Raw genomic sequence first — 27,640 nt, forward strand, 5'->3', positions numbered from 1 at the left:
GGCCTCGATGATGAGAGTGGCTTTCTCCGCTATGTACCCTGCCACCTTGGTCTCTACCATGGAGCTGGCCAACTATGGACTGAACCTCTGAAACCATGAGCCTGAAAAAAACCTTTCCTCTTCTATGTTGTTCTTAGTGGGTATTTTGTTCACAGTGATGGAATATCTGACTTAATACATATACCAAATTTTCTCCATCCATCCATCCATCCATGCATCCATCCTTCAGTGGATATATATATCGCCATATATATATGTACTTCATATCTTGGCTGTTATGAATAGCGTTGCAATAAGCATGAGTATACATGTCTCTTCTACATAACTAATTCCCATTCTTTTGGCTGTATACCTAGGAGTGGGACTGCTAGATCATATGGTAATTCTATCTCTCTGGGGATCTCCTAATGATTAATGGGATCTGGGATTTCCTAATGATTGATGACATCAAACTTTTCATACACTTTTTGGCCATTTTTATATATCTTTTTTAAAAGAAATGACCTTTTTTTAGGCCATTCCTCCATTTTTAATTTTTATATACTATTTTTTTTTGGTGGTGGTACTGGGGTTCCTGGAAGCCCTTCTACCTCCAGGCTACACTCCCAGACCTATTTTTATATTTTTGAAACAGGGTCTCTTACGCCAGTGCGGCTGGCTTTGAACTTGCGCGATCCTCCTGTCTCTGCCCCCCAAGCGTGGGGATTACAAGCGTGTGCCACCACGCCCGGCTTAATTTTTATATACTTTTTTTTTCAGTACTGGGGATGGAACCCAGGGGCATTCTACCTCTGAGCTATACCCCCAGTTCTATTTTAATTCTTTATTTTGAAACAGGGTCACATTGAGTTACAAAGGGCCTTACTAAGTAGCTAAGGCTGGCTGTGAACCTGGATCATTCTGTCTCAACCTCCGAAATGCTGGGATTACAAAAGTGCATCACCATGCCTGGCTAATTTTTAAATTAAATTAAGTTAAATTTTTTATTGGTGCAATGTATTCATACATCATAATGGTATATAGAAAATACTTTTGTAGACATACATGCACACATCGCCTAGTTAGCCCCTACCCGATCCCCACCCCATTCCCTCCCCATCCCTCCTTCCCATGCTTGGCTTAGTGGTTGACATCTAGTTTTATAGCAATTTATCCAATATTAACGATGATAATCTCACAAAACAGTTTCATTTGTCTGATACCAAGCTTTTGATGACTAAAAGATAACAGTTCAATATTTCTTTTTGCTTTCTTTCTTACCAGAGAATATTTTTTTCTTTTCTTTTTTTTTAGGTGAAGCTATCATACATTTATTTATTTTTCAGAAAAAATTTATCCTGATATGGAATATGGACTCTAGATACCCAAAACAATGTTGAAGAAGAACAAAGCTAAAAGATGTATATTTTCTGATTTCAAACCATATAAAGCTACAATAATTGAAACAGTGTAGTACTGTTCTAGAGGCAGATATATAAACCATTGGAGTTAAATAAAAGCCTAGAGATAAATTCTTCCATATATTGTCAAGTTATTTTTGACAAGGTTTCCACGAACATTTGGTGGAGGAAATAATAATCTTTTAACTAAATATTGTTGAAAAATAATAATTACATGAAAAAGAATAAAATTGGACCCTTACCTAACACATATACAAATATTAACTAAAAATAGATAAAAGACCTAAGTATAAATCTTAATACTATAAACTTTTAGAAGAAAATCTGGGTCATAAAACCTCACAACATTGAAATTGTCAGTGATTTCTTGGATATGATTTCAATGGCACAGGCAAGAAAAGGGTAAATAAACTCCCTAAAAAATAAAAAAATATTGTATATCCAAAGACAATGTAAACAGAGTTAAAAGTTATTGATAGAATGGGATAAAATATTTCCAAATGCTATATCTGAAGGTATATTAATATTCCAACTAGACATCCTAAAAATGAGCAACAATAAAAGCAAACAATACAATTTAGAGATAGGAGATAGGTAAAAGACTAACATAAATAATGAATCTCCACAGATAACCAATCTTAGTTGTCTGTTGGATGGAAAATCTTGTTTCTCTGGTTCTGGTGTGTGTTACCTATTTCTTCTTTGTAATCTCTGAGTATTTTCTCTAGCGCTGGTTTTGAAGACATAAATTCCTCCAGTTTCTGTTTGTCATGGAAGCTTCTTATTTCCCCATCTAATTTGATAGAAAGTTTTGCTGTGTAGGAAATTTTTGGCTGGAAGTTGTTTTCTTTCAGAGTTTGGAATATGTTACTCCAAGCCCTTCTGGCTCTCATGACTTGGTTTGGGAAGTCTGGAGTGATTCTAATTGGTTTGCCTCTGAATGTCACTTGGCCCTTTGTTTTTGTTGCCTTTAAGATTCTCTGCTTGGCTTCCACATTGGTCATTTTGACAATTATGTGGCGTGGGGATCCTCTTCTCTGATCCTCTCTAAAGGAGTTCTATAAGTTTCCTGGACCTGTGTATCAACCTCTTGCTCTATGTTTGGAAAATTTTCTGCTATTATTTCCTTGAAAAGATTGTTAATCCCTTTGGTTTCACCTTCTTTTCTCTCCTCTATTCCAATTATTCTTAGGTTAGCTCTCTTAAAATGGGCCCATATTTCTTCAATATCAGATTCCTGCTGTCGGATTTTTTTTTTCTAAATTAGAAACTATGCGTTCATTTTTTGAATGATCATCTTCTAGGAGCAAGATTCTATACTCCATGTGGTCTAATCGGTTGTTTGTGCTTTGAATTGAGGCCTTTACTTCATTAATTGCATCCTTTATCTCTCTTTGGCTCTCTCTGAATTCTATTAGAAACACCTCTATTATTTCTACAGTTCTTTTCCTGATCTGATCTTCTATAAATCTCTGAATTTCTGTTTTATCAGGTTCTGATGTTGTGGGGTTGTGGGCATTCATTGCTCCATTGTTATTTCTCTTTCCCATGATTTCGGAAGTTTGTGCCTTCTCTGGGTTCTTCCCTGGGTCACTACGATTTCACTTAAGGTGCTGTGGATCTCGAGTCTATGGTATCTCAGTTCCTACTACTCCTTTACTGGGTTGTATCGCAGAGTCTCAGACCCTGGGAGTCAATCAAGGCTGCTTTAGACCATGGGGGGTGCCAGGTTGGGTGTTCTCCTATGGTGTAATATCTCTGCCACCACCACTCCCCTACTGGGTCAAGTCCCTGGGAGTACAGTACTGGGATTTCTCCTCTATGGGCCCCAATTTGACTCACTGTTGAGTGCGCAGATGGAGCTGTTGTGGACTCGGTGAATTCGCTGCTGCTGCCGCTGGTAGCAATATGGCGCCGCTGCTGCGCCCTTGGCCGTGAGGCTGGCGTATTTCTTTTCTGTTTTTGAACTCCACTCTGAGTCCCTGCAGGGTGTGTTGAGCCCAGCCCCTGGGAGCTTTAGATGCTCCCTGCGCCAAGAAATCTGCCGAATCCTGCCCGGCTGTTCCGCTGTGGCTCACCTCGGCTCGCTGTCCGCCGCTCCTCTCTGGAGCTTGGTGGGCTGTTGAGTGAGTTGGTCTGGTGCCGTCCGGTGAACTCGCCACTGCCGCCCTAATTTTTATATATTTTTATTGGTGCATTATAGTTCCATTTTTTAGTCAGATTATTTTCTTTTTTGCTCTTGTTTGAATTTTATATATATTCTGGAAATTAATCTTTTTTTTCTGGAAATATCAGTCTTTATTCAACATGTAAGTACATTTGGAGGTTTGAGAAGAAATATATAGAATGTAGAAAATTCCTAAGAATCCTCACTGGCTGGTAGTGCAGTCTCCTGCCCCCAGACCCCAGTTCCCATGTGTCTTTCCTGCTTTTTGTTGATTGTTTAAAGCTATTTCTTAAGGCTCCTTTGTCCCTTCCTCTACCCCTGACTTGTGTGTGGTGTGTGTGTGTGCGTGTCTGTTACCTTCCCCAAGATATTAAGTCCCAGAACACTGCTTCAAAGTAGTCAGTGGGGCACCAGTCGATCAATCCTGTCGCTCAGTTCTGAGGATCAGGGGACCCTCTGCTTGGGCTGGCTGGCTTTCCTTTACATACTTAATAGGGATGGGGAATTAGAAATGCCACATGACATCACTTGTTTTCAGTCATGGGAGTAAGGGCTAAGTATGGACACAGGTAAACAAAGACTGGATTAAAAATAAAAAATAATAACCTACATAAACCCTGAAGGAGTGTGATCTGGGTCACCGGGGGTGTTAGCAGGAGGGTGGAGTATGGAGCTGGGTCTCTTGGTGGAGAGCAGGGCTGGCCACAGCTGGGTATGGGGGACAGAAAGGCAGGTGACTGGAAGTTGAGGCAGGAGCTATCAAGGGCCCTTTCTTCTTGGTGTATGAGGGACAGGCAACAAACATACAGCCATTAGCCCCTGGGCTCCCAGAAAGCCAGGGAGGAAGGTGGGGGAACTGTAGATCCTTGGTAATGAAGTTTGGAATGAAACTTACATCTCAAAGGAAGGGACACCAGAGCAGGGCAGGGCTGGGGAGCAAGAGGAACCACCTGGGGGTAGGGGGAGGAGGGCGGTCCTGCGGCTCTGGCAGCGTCTGTGGGTATGATCACTTGTCTGAGTCTAGGCCCATCATATTCTGAGTCTAGGATCTTAGTCTAGGCCCATCCCCAGTACTGGAGATGGAACCCAGGGGCATTCTACCTCCAATCTCCACCCCCAGCCGTATTATTCATTCATTCATTCATTCATTCATTCATTTTGCAGTACTAGGGATGGAACTCGGGGGCATTCTATCTCTGAGCTACACCCCTAGCCATTTTTTAAAATTAATTAATTAATTAATTAATTTTTAATTTTGTGGTACTGGGGATGGAACCCAGGGGACATTCTACCTCTGAGCTATAACCCCAACCCTCTTTTTCATTTCTTATTTTGAAACAGGGTCTCACTGAGTTCCAAAGGGCCTCACCAGGTAGCAGAGGCTGTCGATGAACCACTATCCTTTTTGTCTCAGTCTCCCAAATGCTGGGATTACAAGTGTGTGCCACCACACCCAGCCCTATTTTTATTCTTTATTTTATTTTTTACGGTACTGGGGATGGAACCCAGGGACATTGTACCTCCACCTCCAGCCCTGTGTATTTTTAGTCTTTTTATTTTTGGAACAAGGTCTCACTGATTTGCAAAGGGCCTTGCTAAGAGGCTGAGGCTGTCCATGAACCAGGATCCTCCTGTTTCAGCTTCCCAAATGCTGGGCTTACAACCTTGCGCCACCACGCCCGGTTCCCATCATGTTCTTGAGGGCATTATTGAGGGAGGTTCTGCTGGGAGATTGACACAGGCAGGAGCTCCGGCCTCAGCTTGTCCTTGCGTAGCTCCATTTCGATGACCACTACATGTGTGTCTTTGGAGGCCTCGGACCCTGACCCCTGACTCCCTGCCTGGCCACTAGCAACTATTTCTTATTCTTGTGGGACTCTTCCAGCCTCATAGACTTCTTGCTGGTGGTCTTGGCTCTCCGGCTGTGGTCCAGCATAGCATAAAGCCCCAGCATCTGCCACCCATGCTTGGATGAATCCATGGAGGACTTGTGAAATTTCCCCTTCTCCATGGCGCTGAGCCTCCTCTGCAAGGCCACCTGTCTGAGTAGTCTGTAGTACCTAATCAGGTAGAAAAGCAGCAACAGCAGCAGCACTGCCCCAAGGATACCCCCAGACATGGCTCTCAAGATCACTGCATACCTGGTTGGCACTTTTTCAAAGACATAAAGTGTGACCTGAGAGGTCTTGTCCACTATGTTGGGTGGATTTTTTTTTTCTTTTTTGTAGTACTGGGGATGGAACCCAGGGGCATTCTACCTCCAAGCTATACTCCCAGCCCTATTTTTATTCTTTATTTTGAAATCGGGTCTCACTGAGTTGCAAAGGGCCTCACTAAGTAGCTGAGGCTGTCCTCAAACTGCGATCCTCCTGTCTCAGCCTCCCGAGTACTAGGATTACAAGCATGCCCACCACGCCCGGCTTATGTCTGGTGGATTTTTGATGTTGCAGGTGAAGTTGCCATTGTCACTGTAGTCGAGGTTGTGAATGATGATGGAGCCGTCCTTGCAGTGAGGGTCTTCTACCCACTAGATGCGCTCTTTGAAGGCTCCCACCTTGTTGATGTAGGGTTGGCCCTTGGCATAGTGGAAGATCAAAATAGCATCTCATCCTCCCTCCGGCAGGTAGCACCAGGTGAAAGGGATGTATTTTAGACCCACTCACTGGACCAGAAGGAACAGTGCAGGGTTACCTGGGAGCCCACATCACTATAGACCTCCGTGTCTGTGTAAACCACAGTGGCCTGGGCGGGGGACAGCACTCTGGAGACTTCTGCCATCCAGGCTTTTTTTCATGGGAATCTTAATCTCTTTTTATAATGCGCTTTTATTGGTGCATGACAGCCTCACATTATAATGTAAATCATGTTGATAGTGACATACATACACAAGTTACTTTGTGCCCCCCTTCCTTCCCCCCCTTCCCAGTACAGAGTACTGAGATTGATGTTGGTATATTCATTTATGTACACTTAGTCGATGGTAATATTCCCATTGATGAATCTCAGTATTCCTCCTCCCCTACTCTTTCATCTCCTCCCTGACTCCACTGAAGTGTCTCCTCTATTATTTGGAGTCCCTCTTGTCTTCCCTCTCCCCTTCCCTTAGACCACCTCCCTGGTTCCACTGAAATTTCTCTCCAATTGTCTGGAGTTCCTCTGGCATCCCAATTACTCCCTAGCTAGCTGGGGCCAGCGAGTCCTGGAGCAGAGCCTGCTGTGAGACAAGGCCGCTACTGGGGCCTCCGAGGCCAGGATCAGAGCCTGCCGAGGGGTTAGGCCGGTGCCGGGGCCAGCGGCCGGCATCAGAGCCTGCCGTGAGGCAAGGCCGGTGCTGGGGCCTCCGAGGCCAGGATTGGAGCTGGGGCCAGTGGCCGGCATTGGAGCTTTGCGTGAGGCAAGGCCACTACTGAGGCCTCCGAGGCTGGGATTGGAGCCTGCTGAGGGGTTAGGCTGGTGCTGGGGCCAGCGGCCAGCATTGAAGCCTGCCTTGAGGCAAGGCTGCTACTGAGGCCTCCGAGGCTGGTATTGGAGCCTGCTGAGGGGTAAGGCTGGTGCCGGGGCCAGTGAGGCCGGGATTGGAGCCTGCCATGAGGCACGGCCGCTATTAAGGCCTCCGAGGCCGGGATCGGAGCCTGCCGAGAGACAAGGCTGGTGCTGGGGCCTCCGAGGCTGGGATCGGAGCCTGCCAAAGCATTAGGCCGGTGCCGGGGTCAGCAAGGTTGGGATTGGAGCCTGCCATGAGGCAAGGCCGCTACTAAGGCCTCCGGGGCCTGGATTGGAGCCTGCTGAGGGGTCGGCCGGTGCTGGGTCCAGCGGTCGGCATCGGAGCATGCTTTGAGGCAAGGCCGTTACTGAGGCCTCCGAGGCCGGGATCCGAGCCTGCTGAGGGGATAGGCCAGTTCTGGGGCTAGCAAGGCTGGGATCAGAGTCTGCCGTGAGGCAAGGCCGGTGCTGGATTGGAGCCTGCCGAGGGATAAGGTTGGTGCCGGGGCCAGCAAGGCCGGGATCAGAGCTTACCATGAGGCACGGCCACTACGTAGGCCTCCGAGGCCGGGATTAGAGCCTGCTGAGAGGGTAGGCCGGTGCCAGGGCCAGTGAGGCTGGGATTGGAGCCTCCCATGAGGCAAGGCCGGTGCTGGGGCCTCCGAGGCTGGGATCGGAGCCTGCCAAAGCATTAGGCCAGTGCCGGGGTCAGCAAGGTTGGGATTGGAGCCTGCCATGAGGCAAGGCCGCTACTAAGGCCTCCGAGGCCTGGATTGGAGCCTGCTGAGGGGTCGGCCGGTGCTGGGTCCAGCGGTCGGCATCGGAGCATGCTTTGAGGCAAGGCCGTTACTGAGGCCTCCGAGGCTGGGATCCGAGCCTGCTGAGGGGATAGGCCAGTTCTGGGGCTAGCAAGGTTGGGATCAGAGTCTGCCGTGAGGCAAGGCCGGTGCTGGATTGGAGCCTGCCGAGGGATAAGGTTGGTGCCGGGGCCAGCGAGGCCGGGATCAGAGCCTACCATGAGGCACGGCCACTACGTAGGCCTCCGAGGCCGGGATTAGAGCCTGCTGAGAGGGTAGGCCGGTGCCAGGGCCAGTGAGGCTGGGATTGGAGCCTCCCATGAGGCAAGGCCGGTGCTGGGGCCTCCGAGGCTGGGATCGGAGCCTGCCAAAGCATTAGGCCAGTGCCGGGGTCAGCAAGGTTGGGATTGGAGCCTGCCATGAGGCAAGGCCGCTACTAAGGCCTCCGAGGCCTGGATTGGAGCCTGCTGAGGGGTCGGCCGGTGCTGGGTCCAGCGGTCGGCATCGGAGCATGCTTTGAGGCAAGGCCGTTACTGAGGCCTCCGAGGCTGGGATCCGAGCCTGCTGAGGGGATAGGCCAGTTCTGGGGCTAGCAAGGTTGGGATCAGAGTCTGCCGTGAGGCAAGGCCGGTGCTGGATTGGAGCCTGCCGAGGGATAAGGTTGGTGCCGGGGCCAGCGAGGCCGGGATCAGAGCCTACCATGAGGCACGGCCACTACGTAGGCCTCCGAGGCCGGGATTAGAGCCTGCTGAGAGGGTAGGCCGGTGCCAGGGCCAGTGAGGCTGGGATTGGAGCCTCCCATGAGGCAAGGCCGGTGCTGGGGCCTCTGAGGCTGGGATCGGAGCCTGCCGAAGGGTTAGGCTGGTGCTGGGGGCAGCAAGGTTGGAATGGGAGCCTGCCGTGAGGCAAGGTTGGTGCTGGGGCCTCCGAGGCCGGGATTGGAGCCTGCCAAGGGGTAGGCCAGTGACGAGGCCAGTGGCCGGCATCGGAGCCTGCCTAGGCAAGGCCGCTACTGAGGCCTCCGAGGCCGGGATCGGAGCCTCCCGAGGGGTTAGGCCGGTACCGGGGCCAGCGAGGCTGGGATCAGAACCTGCCGTGAGGCAAGGCCAGTGCTGGGGCCTCTGAGGCCAGGATAGGAGTCTGTCGAGGGGTTAGGCCAGTGTCAGGGTCAGTGAGGCTGGAATGGAGCCTGCCTTGAGGCTAGGCTGGTGCTGGGGCCACCAAGGCCGGGATCGGAGGCAGCCGAGGGGTTAGGCCAGTGTGGGGGCCAGAGAGGCCAGAATTGGGGCCTCCCATGAGGCAAGGCCACTGCTTGAGCCAGCGAGGTCTGGATCAGTTCACCAGGTAGCCAGGCCACTACTGGGGCCATCAAGAGTAGGATCGGTACTTGCAACGCTGCATGCACAGAGAAATATCGCAGAAAATAAAAACCAGATGCTTCCCCTAATCAGCAATAACTAGGAGGAAAGGGGCAACAGGAAGTGGTCGAGCTATAGAAAGGGCCCTATAGTGAAGCAATTAAGGTGATCAATCAGAGGGTATGGAATAGGGGAGGATGGAGCCTCTTTAAAATGCAGGAGGTACATAAACAAATGTATCAAAGTTAATCACCAAACAAGCATGGGATCGAGGGAGGGGAAGGGAATGGGATGGGCACTGGATGAGGGCTAATTGGATGATGTGTGCTTGTATATCCTCTCAAGTCTTGTATTCCAATGTGATGTATGATTACAATGCACCAATAAAAATAAATTTAAAAAATTGTTTTTTTTTATTCTTTGGAAATAGTATTCCTATGTTGCTGAGGGTGCTGCTAAGTGAGGCTGGCCTGGAACCTGCAATCCTCCTGTCTCAGCTTCCCATGTACTGGAATTACAGGTGTAATTACTGGGTTTTCATTAGTATTTTATGTAGTTATATTTCATGTCTTCTCCTTTTTTCTTAGCCTTACTGGAGGCTTACCAGTTTTATTGTACTATTCAAGGATCAGCTTTTGGTTTTGTTGATTTTTCTCTATTGACATTTTGTTTTCAACTTTATTGATTTCTGTTATAATTTTCATTATTTGTCTTCTTTTGCTTACTTTAGATATAAGATTTTACTTCTAGTTTCCTAAGGTGAAATGTTAGATTTTGATTTTAAGTCTTTCTTCTTTTCTCTACTACATGGAATCAATATTAGAAATTTCTCTTTAAATGCTGATTTTGCTGTATTCCACAATGGTAGATAAATTATCTGCTCATATTCAAATAATTAAACATGTTTTTAACTTTCTCTTGTAGTAGGTGTGGGGGAGAGGAAGCATTTTGGTACCCTGTCATTAGGTCTCAGTCTTTTAGTGAGCATGTACCCTTGGTTGTGAACTTCACTAGTGTTCCTTTGTCTTTCTCTCTAGAGTGGGCTGAGATTTCCCTTCTTCCAGCTAGATTAGGCTCTGATAACATCCTAACAGGTTAGATTATGGCAAAATAGTTTCTCTTGAGGATAGACTATTTAGGAACACAATCCTCTGGTGTGTTTCAAGATGTTTCCTTTTCCCTGTCCATCTCCAGAAACTCAAGTTTTTTTTTTTGTTTTTTTTTTTTGTTTTAACCATATAAACATGGTAGAGCTTCTGGAGGTCAAGTGTGCAAAAATGTAGAGATCTCCCTCTATCAACTTATCTCTTATATTATTTTTCTTGTTCCACAGTAAGGTAACCTTTAAAAGTTGTGAGCTGTGTTTCTTGAGACAGTGTTATCTCAGTAGATTTTCATACACATTTAAGCTGAAGCAGAGATTTCTTTGGAGATTCAGTTTGATGGTAGCAGTGGTTTCCGTTGTTTGTCTTTCTCTTTAGTACTTGGACCGTGAGACTGTTTCAGCCACGTTCATCGACAGCAGTGGGCAGTTCGTTTCGTCCCAGGCTACGGGCATCAGCCGGAATCCCTACTGTGACTATGAGCACCAGGCCCTGTCCCGCCGGGAGCGCTTGGAGGAGGACTCCTTGCTGGCTGCACTGCAGTGGCAGATGCCTGATGTGGGGCTAGTCCCCTTTGTAAAGAGCACCGACCCTTCTTCCAGCTACTTTGTCATCTTGAACTCTGCAGCATTCTTCAGGGTGGGCAGCCAACTGGAAGTGCTGGTTCATGTGCAGGATTTTCAAAGAAAGCCCAAGAAGTATGGTGGAGACTACCTGCAGGCCAGAATCCACTCCCCGAGGCTGCAGGCAGGGGCCGTGGGTAGGGTGGTAGACTATCAGAATGGGTTCTACAAGGTTTTTTTCACTTTGCTCTGGCCAGGCAGAGTTAAAGTGTCCATATCACTGGTTCACCCCAGTGAAGGGATCAGAGTTCTTCAGCACCTACAGGAAGAGAAACCAAACAGGGTCTACTTCAAGAGCCTCTTCCGCTCAGGAAGGATTTCTGAAACCACCGAGTGCAATGTGTGTCTTCCTGGGAGTCTGCCCCTGTGTAACTTTACAGATCTCTACACCGGAGAGCCCTGGTTCTGCTTCAAACCAAAGAAGCTCCCTTGCAGCAGCAGAATCAACCACTTCAAAGGCGGATACCTAAAGGGCCTTCTCTCTGCGGCTGAGAGCGCTTTCTTCCAGAGGTACATGCTCCTTGTTCTAGGGGGCAAAGAGTCCTTTCCCAGTGCCTTGTCCTATTTAGGAAACTTCTGTTTTGAGTTTGTATTTCTTATTTTTTCTGAACATTAACCAATTCAGGAGTGGTGGCAAATAAGAAAATAAACACAGATTTTTTTTTTTTTTTTTGCAGTAATGGAGATTGAACTCAGAGGCATTCTACCTCCAAGATAAACCTCCAGCCCTATTTTATTCATTTTGAAATAGGGTCTCACTAAGCTGTAGAGGCCCTCACTAAGTATCTGAGGCTGTCTGTGATCCTGCAATCCTCCTGTCTCAGCCTCCGAAGAACTGGGATTACAAGTGTGTGCCACTACACCTAGCCAAATTTGTATTTTTAAATAGCAAGTTTTGGGGGAGTATTGGGTAATGATCCCAGGGTTTTGCACATGCTGGGTAAGTACTCGCCCTTTGAGCTACATCTCCAGCCATATTTATTTATTTATTAGGGATTGAACCTGACTGGGTTCTACCATTGAGCTATACTCTAGCTCTTTTTCTTTTTCTTTTTTGGTGGTTCTGGGGGTAGAACCCAGGGGATTTCAACCTCTGGGATATACTCCTAGGCCTATTTTATATTTTATTTTGAAACAGGGTCTCACTAAATTGCTGAGAGCCTCACTAAGTAGCTGAGGCTGGCTTTGAACCTGTGTGATCCTCCAGTCTCAGCCTCCCAAGTGCAGGAATTACAAGCATGCGCCACCATGCCCGGCTTTAGTTTTCATTTTAAAACAGGGTCTTGCTAAGTTGCTGAGAGTTTTACTACATTGCCAAGACTGGTCTTGAAACTGTGGTTCTCCTGTCCCAGCTTCCCAAGTACATGGTGTACCACCATGTCTGGCCCTTTTTATTATTTATCTCTAAGTTTCTGAGACTGGCCTTGAACTTGTGTTTCTCTTGCCTCAACCTGTCTGGTAGCTAGGATTTTAGGTATGTATCACAATGCCTAATTTAATTAGTGTAGTTTTTAAGGGGCACTGAATATTGAACTCAGGGAATTCTACCTCTGAGCTGTACCCCCAGACTTATTTTATTTAAAACCGGCTTGCTAAATTGTTGAGGCTGGCCTTGAACCTGCAATTCTGGCTCAGCCTCCCAAGTACTGGGATTACAGTTATGCGCCACAGAGCCCAGTTTACCTAGCCCAAGTTAAAGACCATTTACACTTGAACTTTTTTTTTAACCTGGTACTTCAGAATTTGATATTTATAGCTATATAGGCAAGATTACTCAGTCACAAACAGATTTAAAATGTCATCACAAACTTAGCATGTTGGTGCATGCCTGTAATTCCAGTACTTGGAAGGCTTAAATAGTATGATTGGAGGTTCAAGGCTTGCCTTAGCAACTTAGTCAGACTGTCTCAAAAAATAAAAAGGACTGAACTGGGGGTATAGCTCAGTGATAGATTGCCCTGGGGCTCAAATTCAAGAACAAAAAAAATTCAAGAACGGTATTTTTAGCTTTGTGTCAAGCTAAATTTTTTAGAAAAGTGACTTAGTGGCAGGGCATGGTGGCACATGTTTGTAATCAATCCCAGTACCTGAGAGGCTGAGACAGGAGAGTCACAGGTTTGTGGCCAGCCTAAGCTACTTAGTGAGGCCCTCTGCAACTTAGTGAGACACTGTTTCAAAAGTAAAGAGTAAAAAATAGGGCTGGGGATGTAGCTCAGAGTTAGAATGCCCCTGAATTCAATCCCCAGTAAACACACACACACACACACACACACACACACACACACACACACACACAGAAGAAAAATGACTTAGTTTTAAAATTTTATAAACATTTGATAATAGGAAAAAAGACTGTGGATATATATTACTGGGTTGACTTAGTAAGCATGGGAAGCCACAGCAAGCCATAGTTTTTAAAATTAATAGTTGTTAAATTTATCGCACTATTGTGCTCAATTCCTGCTTTGAATGTGTAAACCATTTTCAGCACAAAAATCAGTGTATGGAACAATGGAATAAGATGTTGGGAAACCTAGGGAGACCCTATTTCAAGATAGAAATACAAAGGTTAGGGCTGTAGTTCAGAGGTAGAATGTCCCTGGGTTCAATCCCCAGTTAACAACAACAACTCACAATGTAACCCATAAGTATGTATGATTATTATGTATCAATTAAAAATTTTAAAAATAAAAAATAAAAAATTTAATATCTATATGTTCAAAACAGCACAGGTAGCTGGGCACGGTGGTGTACACTTGTAATTTAAATACTTGGGAGGCTGTGACAGGATTGCAGGTTCTTGGCCAGCCTCAGCAACCTTGTGAGGCCCTCCACAGCTTAGTTTAGACCCTGTTTTGAAATAAAGAGCAAAGCCGGGTGTGGTGGCATACACTTGTAATCCTAGTACTTGGGAGGTTGAGACAGGAGGATCGCAGGTTCGCGGCCAGACTCACCTACTTAGTGAGTCCCTCTGCAACTTAGGGAGATCCTATTTCAAAATAAAGAATAAAAATAGGGCTGGGGTATAGCTTGGAGGTAGAATACCCCCAGATTCAATTCCCAGTACTGCAAAAAAAAAAAAAAAAAAAAAAAGTAAAAGTAAGGCTGGGGGTGTAGCATGGAGTTAGAATGACCCTGAGTTCAATCCCTAGTAATACACACAGGTATGCATGCTCGCGCGCACACACACACACACACACACACACACACACACACACACACACACACACAGGAACCCACAGGTATTTGAAAGAACCTGTGCGTTTTTAAAATGCATTTTTAATTTTTAACAAATTCTCTACTTTTTAAACATTTTCTAGTAGAGTTATTTTTGTTCAGTACATATGAGAAGCCTAAAAATTTCATATTTTATGTCCATTCTACTTGGTTAAAGAAAAATTGTTACCATATAGTAGATGGTCTATGTGGCACCCCGGAAGTAAAACCCTCTGATCTTCCATTTCTTCCTTCTTTTGTTCTATGTTATTTTTATTTTTATTTTTATTTACTTTTTATACTTTGTTGGTGTAATACACTTGTACATCATAGTACATAGTACACAGTACATCCTATACTTCCCTCCAGCGCACGCCCTGATGTGTCTCCAGTGGACCCATGCCATACACTTAGAAGGCCAGCAGAGGGAGGCCTACTCACTATATTTACCGTGTTTTGTATAGCTCCGTCTCCCTGCAAAGTGAAAACAAAACTAAACAAAACACCCCAAAAGACCAAACCAAAATTTTATTTTTAATCCTGGGTTTAGATCTCACTTACTGATAACTGTGAAGATTTTATTTCTGTGCACCTTTGTTGCCTATATGTGAAGACTACTTGGTTGCTCCCATTGTAACTTAGTAGCATAGTGAACAGGAAGAAGCCTAGTTTATAATTCTCAAATTCCAAGTGGAAAATAGTGGGAGAAGGTTAGAGAGTCAAATTAGCAACACTTAAAATATTTCTGACACGAAATCCTACTTTTTTTGTATGGTACTCATTAAACCTAGGGACAATCTACCTTTGAGTTACCAGCCTTTATTTAATTTTTTCTTCTGAAACAGGATCCTGCTAAGTTGAAGAGACTCTTGCTACATTGCTAAGGCTGGTCTTGAACCCGTCTCAACCCTCAAATAGTGGGATTACAGACGCACCACTACACCCTCTTTAATCTTACAATTAAAGAAAAAAAAAAAACTCCTGTTAATTCAGAAGTATTAAATACTGTCTTTGTTCCTGCACTTACTGGCAAGTCCTGGGCAAGGATAGTTGATGACATGCTATAGTAGAATCATTATAGAATTCTCCCGACTGGGAGGTTTTCTGGGAAAACAATCTTTAAGGCATACATCTTTGGAAACCAAATATTTGACAGAGTCCTCATAATTAATTTTTACTTTTTTGTCTGTCATTCTGCTGAAGTTCTGGAATATTGCACCAGGCTATCTGAAAAGCAAAAGAGTTAGATAAAAATTCTAATCTTTTGAGACATCTTTGGTTGTACTACTTTGAGCTCATGACCTGAGTATGTTGAATTGTTACTCATTTTTATTTTTCTTTCTGGGTGGCTAACTTTAAGTTAGAAAGAATTAAGAGGCTTTGTCTTGGTATTTTCGGTTCCCTAAATGGCAGATGGGCAATTAAGTTGGTTCTTTACCATTAAGGAAAAAAAACAAACAAACAAACCAAACTTTGTCTTGGAAAAGACAAAGGCACTTTCCTTAAAAGATGCTATTAAAGTTGGGTGTGGTGGCTCACATTTGTAATCCCAGCACTTGGGAGCCTGAGATTGGAGAATTGTGCAAGCCAGCCTCAGCTTCTTAGTGAGGCTCTCAGCAACTTAGTGAGATCCTGTTTCCAAATAAAATATAAAATTGGTCTGGGAGTATAGCCCAGAGGTAGAAAGCCTCTGGGTTCCATCCCCAGTAACACACACACACACACACACACACACACACACACACACACATATTAATATAAGGGTAGGCCTTTTGGAAGAATGAGCTTACCAACTGGAAAGTTTCCCTTTTATTTTAGCATGATTTATACTTTTTTTTTCTTTCTTTGTATTTAAAAATGTACTCCATATCTTTAGGGACATTGTGAGAATATTAACAATAAACATCCATTTTTCCTGGATTCGCCATTTATTGATGTTTTACTACATTTACTCTGTGTGTGTGTGTGTGTGTGTGTGTGTGTGTGTGTGTGTGTGTGTGTGTTTACTGGAGATTGAACCTTGGAGCACAATGCCCTGACATACCCAGCCCTGTCAGTTTTATTTGTTATTTTGAAACGAAGACTCACTAAGTTGCTTAGGGCAGGATAAATTGCTGAGGCTGGCTGTGAGCCTTTCATTCTCCCGTCTCAGACTCCTAAATACGGGGATTATAGTATTATGCTACCATGCCAGGCTGCTTTATCTTTCTTTCTGTATTTTTTTTTAATGTGTGTGTCTGTATATAATCTCCTCTCCACACCACGTGAACCATTTGAAAGTAACTATAGTCACGGCATTGAACCTGATAAGTATGACTCTACTAAGGACTTGGACTTTCTTCACTTATTATGATAACACGCTTGATACTGGGAATGATTATTGATATAATATTACTATCTAACATTCAGTCCATGTTCAAATGTCTCCGTTTGTCCCAGTAATGCAATTTGCATTTACCAATTTGAGTTCACCTAATTGATGATCACACAGTGTATTTATCTCTTTAATTCAGCAGAGTTCTTTAGCCTGTTTTGTTTTTTATGACATTGACAGTTTGAATATTGCTGCTTTTATAGCATGTCCTTTACTTTGGATTTGATTTATTGTTTCTATAAGACTAGATTCAGTTTAAATATTTTTGTAGGAAAATTAATAGAGGAGAGTTTTCTATAAATATTTTATGGGAAAATTGTTATATATGTATAACAATTGATATATATCAATTATATTAAATATGATATATATCATATTTGTAATATGATAAAATTCTAAGTTCATGAAAGTAGTTTATAGGCACTCTCTTGAAAGTATATGTTCTCTCTTAAATGTCACTTATCTAGCTGGATGTGGTGGCACATGCCTGTAATCTCAGTACTTTGGAGGCTGAGACAGGGGGATCATAGGTTCAAGACCAGCCTCAGAAACTTAGCAAAATTCTCAATGAGACCTTGTTTTAAAATAAAAAATACAAAAGGCTGAAGGTATAGCTCAAAGGAAGAATGCTCCTGGATTCAACCCCTAGTACCACTAAATACATACATGCATACATACATACATACATACATATCACTATCTAAAATATGAAATTTGTTTTCTCTGTAATGTAGCCAGCTCTGTATACACACTTCATTACATGTCTTTTGCCTTCACTAGAATGTCTGTCTATGAAGGAGGAGATTCTGTGTGTTTGTCTTAGTGTGATAGCTCCCGATTTAGGACAGTGCCTGGCACGTAGGAGGTTAAGAATTTTTTGTTGAATTAACATATCTTTTCTGAAACTGATGAAACAACTACAACAAAAAATGATGACAGCACATTCCTGCCTCAAGAGTTTTGGAAGTCAGCATTTTACTTTTCATTTGTTTTTGATCTAAGTGTAAGCGACCTAATTATTCTTACTCAGTTTCTGGAATAGTTACACTGGGTTTTTAGTATTCTTCCAACTTCACTCTCCCTGTTTTTCATGTAACCACCCAAAAGACATAGACTCTAGTCCAGGGACTGTGCTGCAGAAACGCAGGTGGCTGAGGCACACCCGTGTCTTCAGGTAACACCTGACTTAGTGAGGGAGCGGACTGTGAAGAGTCACAGCAATGATGAACAAAGGGCCGCGGGAGAACATGCTCAGGGCCGCTGTCCCAGCAGGACTCGGCTCCGATCTGGGCGAGGGCCGAGCAGTCTGACATGTGACCTGATGCTGCACAGACTTGCAGCCTGACACCTCCATGGTGAGGAAATAGGTATCCCGTCAGCAGGAGCCATTCTCTGAGTCCAAGGCAGAGCAAGTCATGCAAAGCAGAATCAGTCATTTTGGATTTTGCACTCTTGGGACTGGCTAAGGATATATAATGCAGTGAAAACATATTAAGAATGTATTTTATTTCTCTTCAGTTTATATACCCATATATCCTGCTTATTGCAAGTGACCTAGTTTATTATTATGTTGGCTAACATTTATAATTATATTTCACCATAATAAGACTCTGTAAAATCAGGTCCATTTTTTCATTTGCAGGTAAAGATACATAACCGAGCCGGGTGTGGTGGCCCACATCTGTAGTCCCAGTATTTGGGAGGCTGAGATAGGAGGATCGCAGGTTGGAGGAAAGCCTCAGCAAGTAATGAGAGCAACCTAGTGAGACCCTGTTTCAAAATAAAAATAATAAAATAAGGCTGGGGGTGTAGCTCAGAGGTAGAATGCCTGGGGGTTTAGTCACCAGTAACACACACACACACACACACACACACACACACACACACACACTCACACATACACAACTGAATACAAATGTCCATGAATCTAAGTTGTGTTTTTTCATTCTCTTAAAGTGGTATCAATATCAAAATGCCAATCAACTCCAGTGGACCTGATTGGGTGACCGTGATTCCCAGGAGAACAAAAGGTAAAAACAGAATGATTTTGACGATTTCTTGTGTTCTTTTTTGTTTTTGTTGTTTTTAAGTAGGTTAAGGTTCTGCCATTTTTTGATGTTATAAAACCTTTTTCTTCCTTTAGTATACCACGGTTACTTCTGGCATGATTGAAAATATTAAAAGCTGATTTAACAAAAGTAGCTAAAGCCAGGTGGTGGCGCATGCTTAGGAGGCTGACACAAGAGGATTATAGGTTCAAAGTCAGCCTCAGCTACTTAGTGAGCACCCCCACAACTTAGACCCTGTTTCAAAATAAAGGATAAAAATAGGGCTAGGAGTGTATACTGGAGATAGAATGCCCCTAGATTCCATTTTCCATCTCCACTAAGACACACACACGCGCGCGCGCGCACACACACATAGCTAGACCTTATGTGCTTAATTTCGGGTTTTCCTATTTATGTTCACATCTTCTACCATCAACCTCCACCCTAGGCTTGGCTCCTCAGGAGCCTTTAGAGCTATGCTCTTCACCATGGTAGCTACTAGCTTCATGTGGCTATTTAAATTTAAGTTACTTTAAACAAAACTAAATACCTATTTCTTTAATCACACACATTCTGTGGCTTATCATGTTGGATAGCATTTGTGTGTGTGTGTGTGTGTGTGTGTGTGTGTGTGTGTTTGTGTGTGTGAGACTGGGGATCAAACCCAGGGGCACTCTACCTCCGAGCTATACTGCCAACCCTATTTTTAATTTTTTGCTTTGAAACAGGGTCTCACTGAGTTGCAAAGGGCCTCATTAAGTAACTTAGGCTGTCCATGAACCTTGATCCTCCTGTCTCAGCCTCCCAAATGCTGGGATTACAAGTGTGGGCCACCATGCCTGGCTGGATAGCATTTTATGTAGAATGTATCCATTGCTACTCAAGACATATTCAAGGAATGTGTGTAAAATAGTCATGGAAATTTTAAAATTAAAAAATATTAAGTAGGGACTGGGGATGTAGATTAGTAGTAGAATACCTGCTTAGTGTGCCTGAGGCCCTGGGTTCAATTCCCAGCACACATGTACACACATGTACCCATGCACAAACACAAGCTAAAACAATTCCCAGCACACACACACACACACACACACACACACACACACACACACACCCCATTTGCAAATGCTTGTAATGTCAGTACTTCAGAGACTGAGATAGGAGGATGACAGGTTGGAGGCCAGTCTCAGCACCACAAAACAATAGCAACAACAAAGACAGACCCCTTGAGTTGATGAACAGTGGCTGTTGTCAGAGCGTGCATCATCAGTGTTGCCAGAGCACTCGCTCAAAGAGAAATTTCTTAGGTCCCACTTGACTACTGAATTATAAACTCTGCTGTGTGGGGGCCAGTAACCTGCGTTTTAATTTCCCAGGTGATTCTGATCTGTTAGTATAGGATATTAATAGGGAAAAAATGAAATTCAGCTTACCTACCATGCTTGAGGCTCTGGGTTCAATACTCAGTTGCAGGAGAGGGGGAAAAAAGAATGAAGTTTAGAGAGTGAATGTAGTGTAATATTTTACAGAATAAATAAGATTAGCTATAATGATTTTTAGGGAGGAAGGATGAATTTTATTAAAGAGACTTACACAGATGGCGGGCAAGATCTTTTAGTTGTTAGAATCATATGGATAGTATCCCATGCAGTAGATTTTACAAACCCTTTTGCCACAGGGCCAAGCTATGTAATATACGTGGATGAAGCAGGATGGGCAATGGTGATATGTGTCTCTTATGGGGCGGCCTTGCCTCTCCTCAGTGGGGCGGCCTTGCCTCTCCTCTTGCAGTTCCTGCTGCTTGGTTACTGTGCAGAAACAAACCCAGTGCAGCCAGATCTGCAATCCTTTTTTATGAAATACCAGAGATCTTAATTTTTACATGTGATATTTCTAGATTTTAAAGTATTGGCATCCCATTCAAAACTCTCAAAATATTGCATGCATGGGCTATATGAAATTTGTCTGTGGTTCAGATGCAGGCAGAGAACCGCCAGTCGTATCTCTGCTCTCCGCCGTCGTATAACACCAGAATTCTGTCTTTTCCTTGAACCAGATGAATCATTCATTTTAGAGGCTACATATAGAAATACTTATCTCTTATTTGTCTGGGTCTCAACTCACAGCCAGGAGGACGTCAGTAGACATGATGCCCTTGGCAGTGCTGCAGGCTGCAGCCTCTCATGTCCTGCACCCTCAGGAGGCCCTCTCTCAACACTGCATGGACTTTTCTTTTCCAGAGCCCTGTCTTACTCGCCCACCTGTGATGTCTCAGGCTTCTTGTGGAATCGTTGGTGGGAGGAGCTTTATGGTTACCTGCACGGTTACCTGCACCTGACAGGTTTTAAAGATCAGCCAGGAAGGGATGTGGGTTTGTGGTATATTATTCTAATTAGAGAGAAGGCAGATTCCTTAGCTAGTGAAGATTATGATGAATTTTTAGGGGAATAAAGTAACCCTGAATTGATAGATCAGAATAGCCTGGCTTTGAATGAAAAAACTATCTCATAGCAGATACATAATTAGAAAGAAAAGAGAAGGACAGTTGCTTTATATAAAATCAAAGGAGCCCAGGTTGGCAGAAATTCACTGAAATTCACCTGAGTGGCCAGCAGGGGTACTCAGAAACCCTAACTAAGGATTCATATTTTCCCTTCTATGCATACATTCTCTTTCTGCCTAAATTCTTACCTACTAATTTTAGCAGTCATTAGATCTCATCTGTTGTAGTGATTTGTGACTTTTTTCTTTTTTTCTTTTGGTACTGGAGATTGAACATAGGGCCATTCTACATCTGAGCTACACTTGTAGCTTTTCTTTTTTTTTCTTGAAACACGGTCTTGCTAGGGTGCTGAGTCTTGCTATATTGCGGAGGCAATCTTGTCTCAGCCTCCCAAGTACCAGGACTATAGGTGTGCGCCAACACGCCTCACTGACTTCTGTGCCACTAACGATGACAGTGTACCTCTCATTCTTTCAACATTTATTCACTGAAATTCTTCTATAAAAGTTGTCCCTTTTCTGCATCTATTTATAGCGGTATGGTCTGATAATTATTTCATTTTAAGTTATATTCCAGCTGTTGCTGTTACTCAGATTTGAAACATTTTCAGTTAAAGGTGTTTCCAGTTTGGTTTTTGTCCCCTTCTGACGTATTCCGGTTCTTTGTATGGAGCACTTCCTCACCTCCCGGAGCCACAGGATGTTTTAGGTTCCTAGAAGAGCTCACAATCTTTACAATTTTATTGTTTTTACTTAGAAGTTCTATATTTTGAAGTTTTCCTCTATGAAATTTTATTATTTTTGTATTACTTAATTTTCCTCTAAGGTAAAATTATCCTCAGATACATATTTAGGGTCCAGTGGATTGCTTCAGACCGCCAGTACCCCCACCATGAATGGGTGTAATTACAGCCCAAAGCAAAGAAACAGTTTTAATTAGAGTAGACTAGCTTAGCAAGTGTTTGGTTTCTGACAGGCTTTCCCAGTATAAAAATCAGTGCTGAATTTTCATTAGCATTGTCCTGTGGTCCCCAGACTGTCACAGCTAGAAGACTCAGGGACTTCCATGGATTCCAACCTCACTAGAAACTTGAGCTCATGTTTTGATGGAGAACTTACTTGTCCAGCTAAGGTAATATCCAATATCCAAGTTTCCACCTTTTTTTTTTTTTTTTTTTGAGGTATTGGGAATGAAACCCAGGGGCATTTTACCTCTGAGCTACTTCCCTAGCCTTATTTATTTATTTATTTATTTATTTATTTTTGTCCTTTATTTTGAAACAAGGTCTCACTAAGTTGTAGAGGGCCTCACTAAAGAGCTAAGGCTGACCACGAACTTACAATCCTCCTGTCTCAGCCTCTCAAATACTGAGATTACAAGTGTGCACCCCCATGCCCGGTTTTCCCACCCTTAATTGCTTTCCTCTTATCCAGCTCTTTCTAAATAGTTTAGGATACTCTCTCTCTCTCTCTCTCTCTCTCTCTCTCTCTCTCTCTCTCTCTCTCTCTCTCTCCTCTGTTTTTTTCCCCTTTGTCCCAGTTTTGGCCTGATCTCACTTATTATGGTTAACGGATGACATAGGATTATACCCTGTACAGAAAAACATCATGCATGGCTTTAAAGAGTATCTAAGATGTTTTGGAGAAGCCAGGATATTCTGTAATAGTATTTAATAATAAAAACACACCTTCTGATTTTGTACTAAGATCTTTGTGTCTGCCCTTACAAGCTCCTCTGTGCAATCTTTTCCATTCACCAGTGATATTCAGAATAACTAAAAAATTGAGTAATAACTCATTTTTATTTTTCTGTTTTAATTTTTATATTATCAGTTTATGGGGTGTCCTGTTCCTCCCTCCCCCTTTTTGTGGTACTGGGGTTTGAAACCAGGAGCATTTTACCTCCAGTTATATCTCCAGTCTTTTTTATTTTTTAATTTTTTTTGTTTTGAAACAGGGTCTCACTAGGTTGCTGAGAGTCTCACTGCATTTTGGAGGGCCTTGCTACATTTTTGAGGCTGGCCATGAAACTGTGATCCTCCTGTCTCAGCCTCCTAAGTACCGGGAACACAGGTGAGTGCCACCACGCCCAGTTCAGAGATTTTCATATTTATTCTCTTGTGTGAAAATGAATTGATTTTCAAGAAACACAGACTTTCTTCTTTTTTTTTATTGGTGCATTGTAGTCATACATCTGAATGGGGTACAAGATGTTAGAGGCACACATGCACACATCACTCATTTAGCCCTAACCCAGATCCCACCCCATGTCCTACCCCTCCTTCCTTCCATGTTTGGCTTAGTAATTGCCTTTGATATATTTGTGATGTGCATCATGTACATTAGGAAACAGACTTTTGAACAACCTCTGACTGCTTGAAATCTTATTGAAATAGTCAGGAAATCTTTATCTCCACTGACCGTAAGAGGGCAGTGTGGGTATGTGTATTTCACATGAATACAGTTCTGCTCCATAGCCAAGGCTTGTTTAAAAAATGAATGGCAGGCTCAGTAATTGATTTGCTTTGCTTGGTTTAACTCTGGTAGTAAATATAATTAACAGGCGAATGGAAATGGTAATTGTTTCCTGTGTGATATATGCTTTTCTTTTTAACATATATTTGACACAAAATAGTTGAATCTACCAAATTAACAGTAGTAAAATTGTCACTTCAAACTCACCTTTAATTCTCGTTCTAGTCAATGTTTTCTGTCTGCTCCAGGCATCTTCTCTGTAGCTCTCTAGCCATGCAACCGTGTAAACTGATCTAATGAAGGAGCCTTGGGTGAATTATAACCATATGGCAGAGCCACACTTGATAACACGTGCAGAAATTTTTTGCTTTGTTTTGTTTTGTTTGAAATGAGGTCTTGCTCTGTGGCCCAGGCTGCCCTTGGACTCCTGGGATCAAGGGATCCTCCTGCCTTAGCCTCCCAAAGAGCTGGGACTAGAGGTGCAAACTACTACACCCAATTTGAGAAGCTGTTTTTGAATAAATCAAGTAAATATGTATTTTTCACTTTTCCATTTTTCTTTGATGATCGTGTTGGTCAGAATAAAGCTTTCAAAAACACTTCTCCATTAGAGCCTCGAACCTGCAGCAAATTAGCTAGTATCTGATGAAAAAAAATGCTTAGACATGGCACTATCTTCTTTGAAGGAAATAAAAATTCCAAAATAATTTTGAGCCGGGTGTGGTGGTGCATGCTTGTAATCTCAGTATTTGAGAGGATGAGATAGGAGATTGCAGGTTCACGATGAGCCTCAGCAATGTAGCAAAACTCTCAGCAACCTAGTAAGACCCTGTTTCAAAAACAAAAATTAAAAAAAGAGTTGAGGGTGTAGCTCAGAGGTAGAATGTCATCTATACTGAATTCTCTCCCTTAAATAACATGGGTAACGTCAGTAACCTTAAAATAGTCACAAATAAGGTACTCACTTAAGTTTAAATTTCTGAGTCACAGCCAGGTTTGGTGGTGCACTCTTGTAAATCCAGTACTTGGGATGCTGAGATATGAGGATCATTTAAGGCCAGCCTCAGCAACTTAGCAAGGCCCTTAGTAACTTAGTAGACCCTGTTTCAAAATAAAAAATACCGCTGGGTTTGTAGCTCAGAGGTAGAACACCCTTGTGTTTAATTCCCAGTGTCTATCTCTGTCTGTCTGTCTCTCTCTGTCTCTGTCTGCATGTCTGTCACACACACATACATACCCCAAATAAACTTCTGAGTCACATAGCATTTGCATTTCAAATTGTGGCTTAACAGATCTCCATAAAATGATTGGATTATTATCAAGGTCGAACCTTGGGGTATGTACGAAAGTGACATAAAATGATTGCTTTCTTAAAAATTATAGAGTTGAATAATTACTAGGAATGAATAAATATATGCCTTTAAGAAAAAAAGCCACAAGAAATGGCTGACATCTGTCAACCTCTTGTTTGGGATGTGGTCTAGCACAGTGGTGAGACCTGGGCTTTGGGGCTCTTGTACGTGGGCCAGATTCTGACTTTGCCACCTGTGAGCTCAGCTCTGGACCTTGTTAAGTCACTTAACTATTCTGAAAGGCAGGGATAGTAGTAGTACCTTCTTTAAGGAGTTATTGTGAGCTTTCTATGAGATAATATGCTTAACTGCTCAAAGCAGTGTCTGGTGCAGGATAAACTTGGTAGAGATATTAGCCATCACTGTCTGTTTTGAAGCATGTGAAGTGTATTGCTTCCACAGAGGCATTTCCCAAGGGAGGTGTTGGGGCAGAAAGGCATGGACTCTCTTTGTGTGTGCGGAGGCTGCAATGATGAATGCACAGCATGGATGCCTTCTTATGCATAAAGACGTTCTGAGCCTTCTGTATTGTGAGAATAACCCTTTCTATGTCATTACTTTGTTCTCTGTAATAGTAGTTTATGGATTAAAATGTGGAATCAGGACCCATGGATTAATAGTTCCCTTTTAGTGAACTGAGAAACATTGGGCTCATATTATTATTCACATTAAAATATGAATTTAAGTTGTTGCTTTCCTCATAGGCATTTGGATAAAGGTAGTTATTCCCTGGGATAATGCTGGATCGATTTTGTGTCCACATGTTTTTTCCTTCTTTTATTTTCGGCTTTGATAAAAACATACATAATTAGAGGGAATACTCAAAATCTTTTTTTCCCCTTATGTCCACCTACACGCTCACACCTATATCTTACCTTCCCATTTTTTTTTTTTGTGCAAAGAAGGATCTTTTTGTATCAAGGGGGGCAGTCTGGGATTTCTTCAGAGATGTGACAGCAAGAAGTATTGTCCATATGCTACTATCTGTATTAGAGGAGAATTTCAGAATATATTGTCTTTTCTTTTTTTCTTTACAGAAACTAACAACCTAGAAATATCTCAAGGCTCAGGAACTTTTCCTTCTGGTTATTATTACAAGGACCAGTGGCAGCCCAGAAAATTTAAGATGCGCCAGTTTAACGACCCTGACAACATTACAGAATGCTTACAAAGAAAAGTGGTGTATTTATTTGGTGACTCAACAATCAGGCAGTGGTTTGAATACCTCACTACATTTGTTCCAGGTTGGTACTTTGCTTTTTGTTTCATAGCTATTTCCCACTTGTATGAAATCAGATTTGAAATAAGCAGACTCTCTCTGGTGCCCAGAGAAAGGCAGCAGGTGAGGAAGAATGTTCCCTCTGTAGGACTGAAGAGGTATCCTAACCCTGGAGAGCTGAGTGATAGTTCCCCATAAGCTGTGGGGTTGGGTATATTGGTGGAAGCACTGAGTTCTCATTGAGGTTCATCCCACTAATTAACCGTGTGACCTTGGGCACCTCCTTTACTTCTCAGGGCTTTAGTTCTTGGTGTGTGAGATGAGACAGCAGGACCATGCCATTTTACAGGTGTCTTTTACTTCTAATATTCTGGGTTATAAAATAGAAGTGGACAGTTCCAGTTGTTTCTCTTCTAGATCTGTTTGGTCCAACTCCAAGTTTATAGTACATTTAACTAGAAGAAACCAGGCAAACTTCTTGTAGTTCAATTTAATGGATCTCTATGGCAAAGCCACCCACTGGGGCCTACCACTGGTGGGACGCAGATAGAGCTGGCTACCCTGAGGTAGTATGGGTTTGTTCCAGCATTCCTAGCTTCTTGATTTCCTTGCTTGCTCTGGGACTGCTCTCCGGACTCAGGACAGAACTCCACTGGTTGGGGCCCATTGGTTATTCACAATGGGTGTTCTTTCCAGAAGGGATGTAGCTGGGATGAGGAGAGATGGATCCTGATAGTAAAAATAAATACCTTACTTGCAATTTAAAGAGCCCATAGCTTGTGGAAACTGGTTTTTGATGGTTGTATGTGGGCAGGCCTCTTCATAAAGTAAATCCTCGTGGCTTGTTGTGAGTTGTTGCTTGTGACATTTTTCATCAGCTCTTCCATCCATTTATTTATTTATTTATTTATTTATTTATTTATCTATTATTTTTTGGTACTGAGGATTGATCTCACAGGTATTCTATCTCCAACCTACACACCCAGTCCTATTTTATTTTTCTTCAAAAACAGGGCCTCCCTAGGTTGATGAGAGTCTCACTGCTTGCTGAGGCTGTCCTCAAATATTTGATCATCCTGTCTCAGCCTTCCAAATACTGGGATTATAAGTATGTGCCACCACGCCCGGTGAGCTCTTCCATTGATTATAACATTTTAAAAATAACTTTTAGAATGAAAGAAGGAAGTAGATCTAACCCTAATGGTGAAAGTCAATTCCAGTTTCTTCACTTTTTTTTTTTTAAATTGAAACATAGTTGGTTTTTCTTGCTTAAACATAACTTGAAAATCAGGAGAAGGAGAATAATTTGTATGGCTTGCTGCTAGATGTGGTTTGCTGCTGGCCAAGCAGGGCCTTCCAGGTGCCTGCATTTGTTATCTTCTTAATTTCTAATGTTGTAGCTGGGTGTTTCCACAAGGATCACATTGACTATTTTGATCATTTTCTACCGGGCCCTTTGCAGACAGATTTTCATCTCATGAAAATAAAGCTTTGTGTGGGTGCTTGATCTTAATCAAAAGAAA

At 43.0% G+C, this 27,640-nt stretch overlaps 3 protein-coding genes and 1 pseudogene across 5 annotated transcripts in view; 2 read left to right on the plus strand and 2 right to left on the minus strand.

The window, feature by feature from the left end:
* LOC308263107 (small ribosomal subunit protein uS5-like) overlaps positions 1-5,348 on the minus strand; it is a gene marked incomplete at both ends in the record, with an annotated part of 8,667 nt that extends 3,319 nt beyond the window's left edge. Inside the window, one exon of the mRNA XM_080695979.1 lies at positions 5,307-5,348. Within this exon, the coding sequence (XP_080552105.1) occupies positions 5,307-5,348 (42 nt within the window). The remainder of the gene's footprint in view (positions 1-5,306) is intronic.
* The window catches only part of CEP97 (centrosomal protein 97), a gene marked incomplete at both ends in the record, with an annotated part of 120,360 nt that overhangs the window by 67,038 nt on the left and 25,682 nt on the right, over positions 1-27,640 (plus strand). The gene's annotated exons all lie outside the window — the stretch shown is intronic.
* NXPE3 (neurexophilin and PC-esterase domain family member 3) overlaps positions 1-27,640 on the plus strand; it is a gene marked incomplete at both ends in the record, with an annotated part of 35,240 nt that overhangs the window by 4,192 nt on the left and 3,408 nt on the right. The window contains 3 exons of one of the 2 annotated variants that reach the window (XM_080696035.1): positions 10,687-11,441; positions 18,478-18,551; positions 25,936-26,142. In XM_080696035.1, coding sequence (XP_080552161.1) covers positions 10,687-11,441; positions 18,478-18,551; positions 25,936-26,142 — 1,036 coding nt within the window. The remainder of the gene's footprint in view (positions 1-10,686; positions 11,442-18,477; positions 18,552-25,935; positions 26,143-27,640) is intronic. The other variant, XM_080696036.1, reaches the window with a different exon arrangement.
* Positions 5,423-6,345, minus strand: LOC308263108 (myelin protein P0-like; annotated as a pseudogene). Its single transcript has 2 exons — positions 5,993-6,345; positions 5,423-5,764 (listed from the first exon to the last, which is right to left on the minus strand). The product of its transcript is annotated as a myelin protein P0-like (transcript).

Source organism: Muscardinus avellanarius (assembly GCF_963383645.1).
Source record: "Muscardinus avellanarius genome assembly, chromosome: 5".
NCBI lineage: Eukaryota > Metazoa > Chordata > Mammalia > Rodentia > Gliridae > Muscardinus > Muscardinus avellanarius.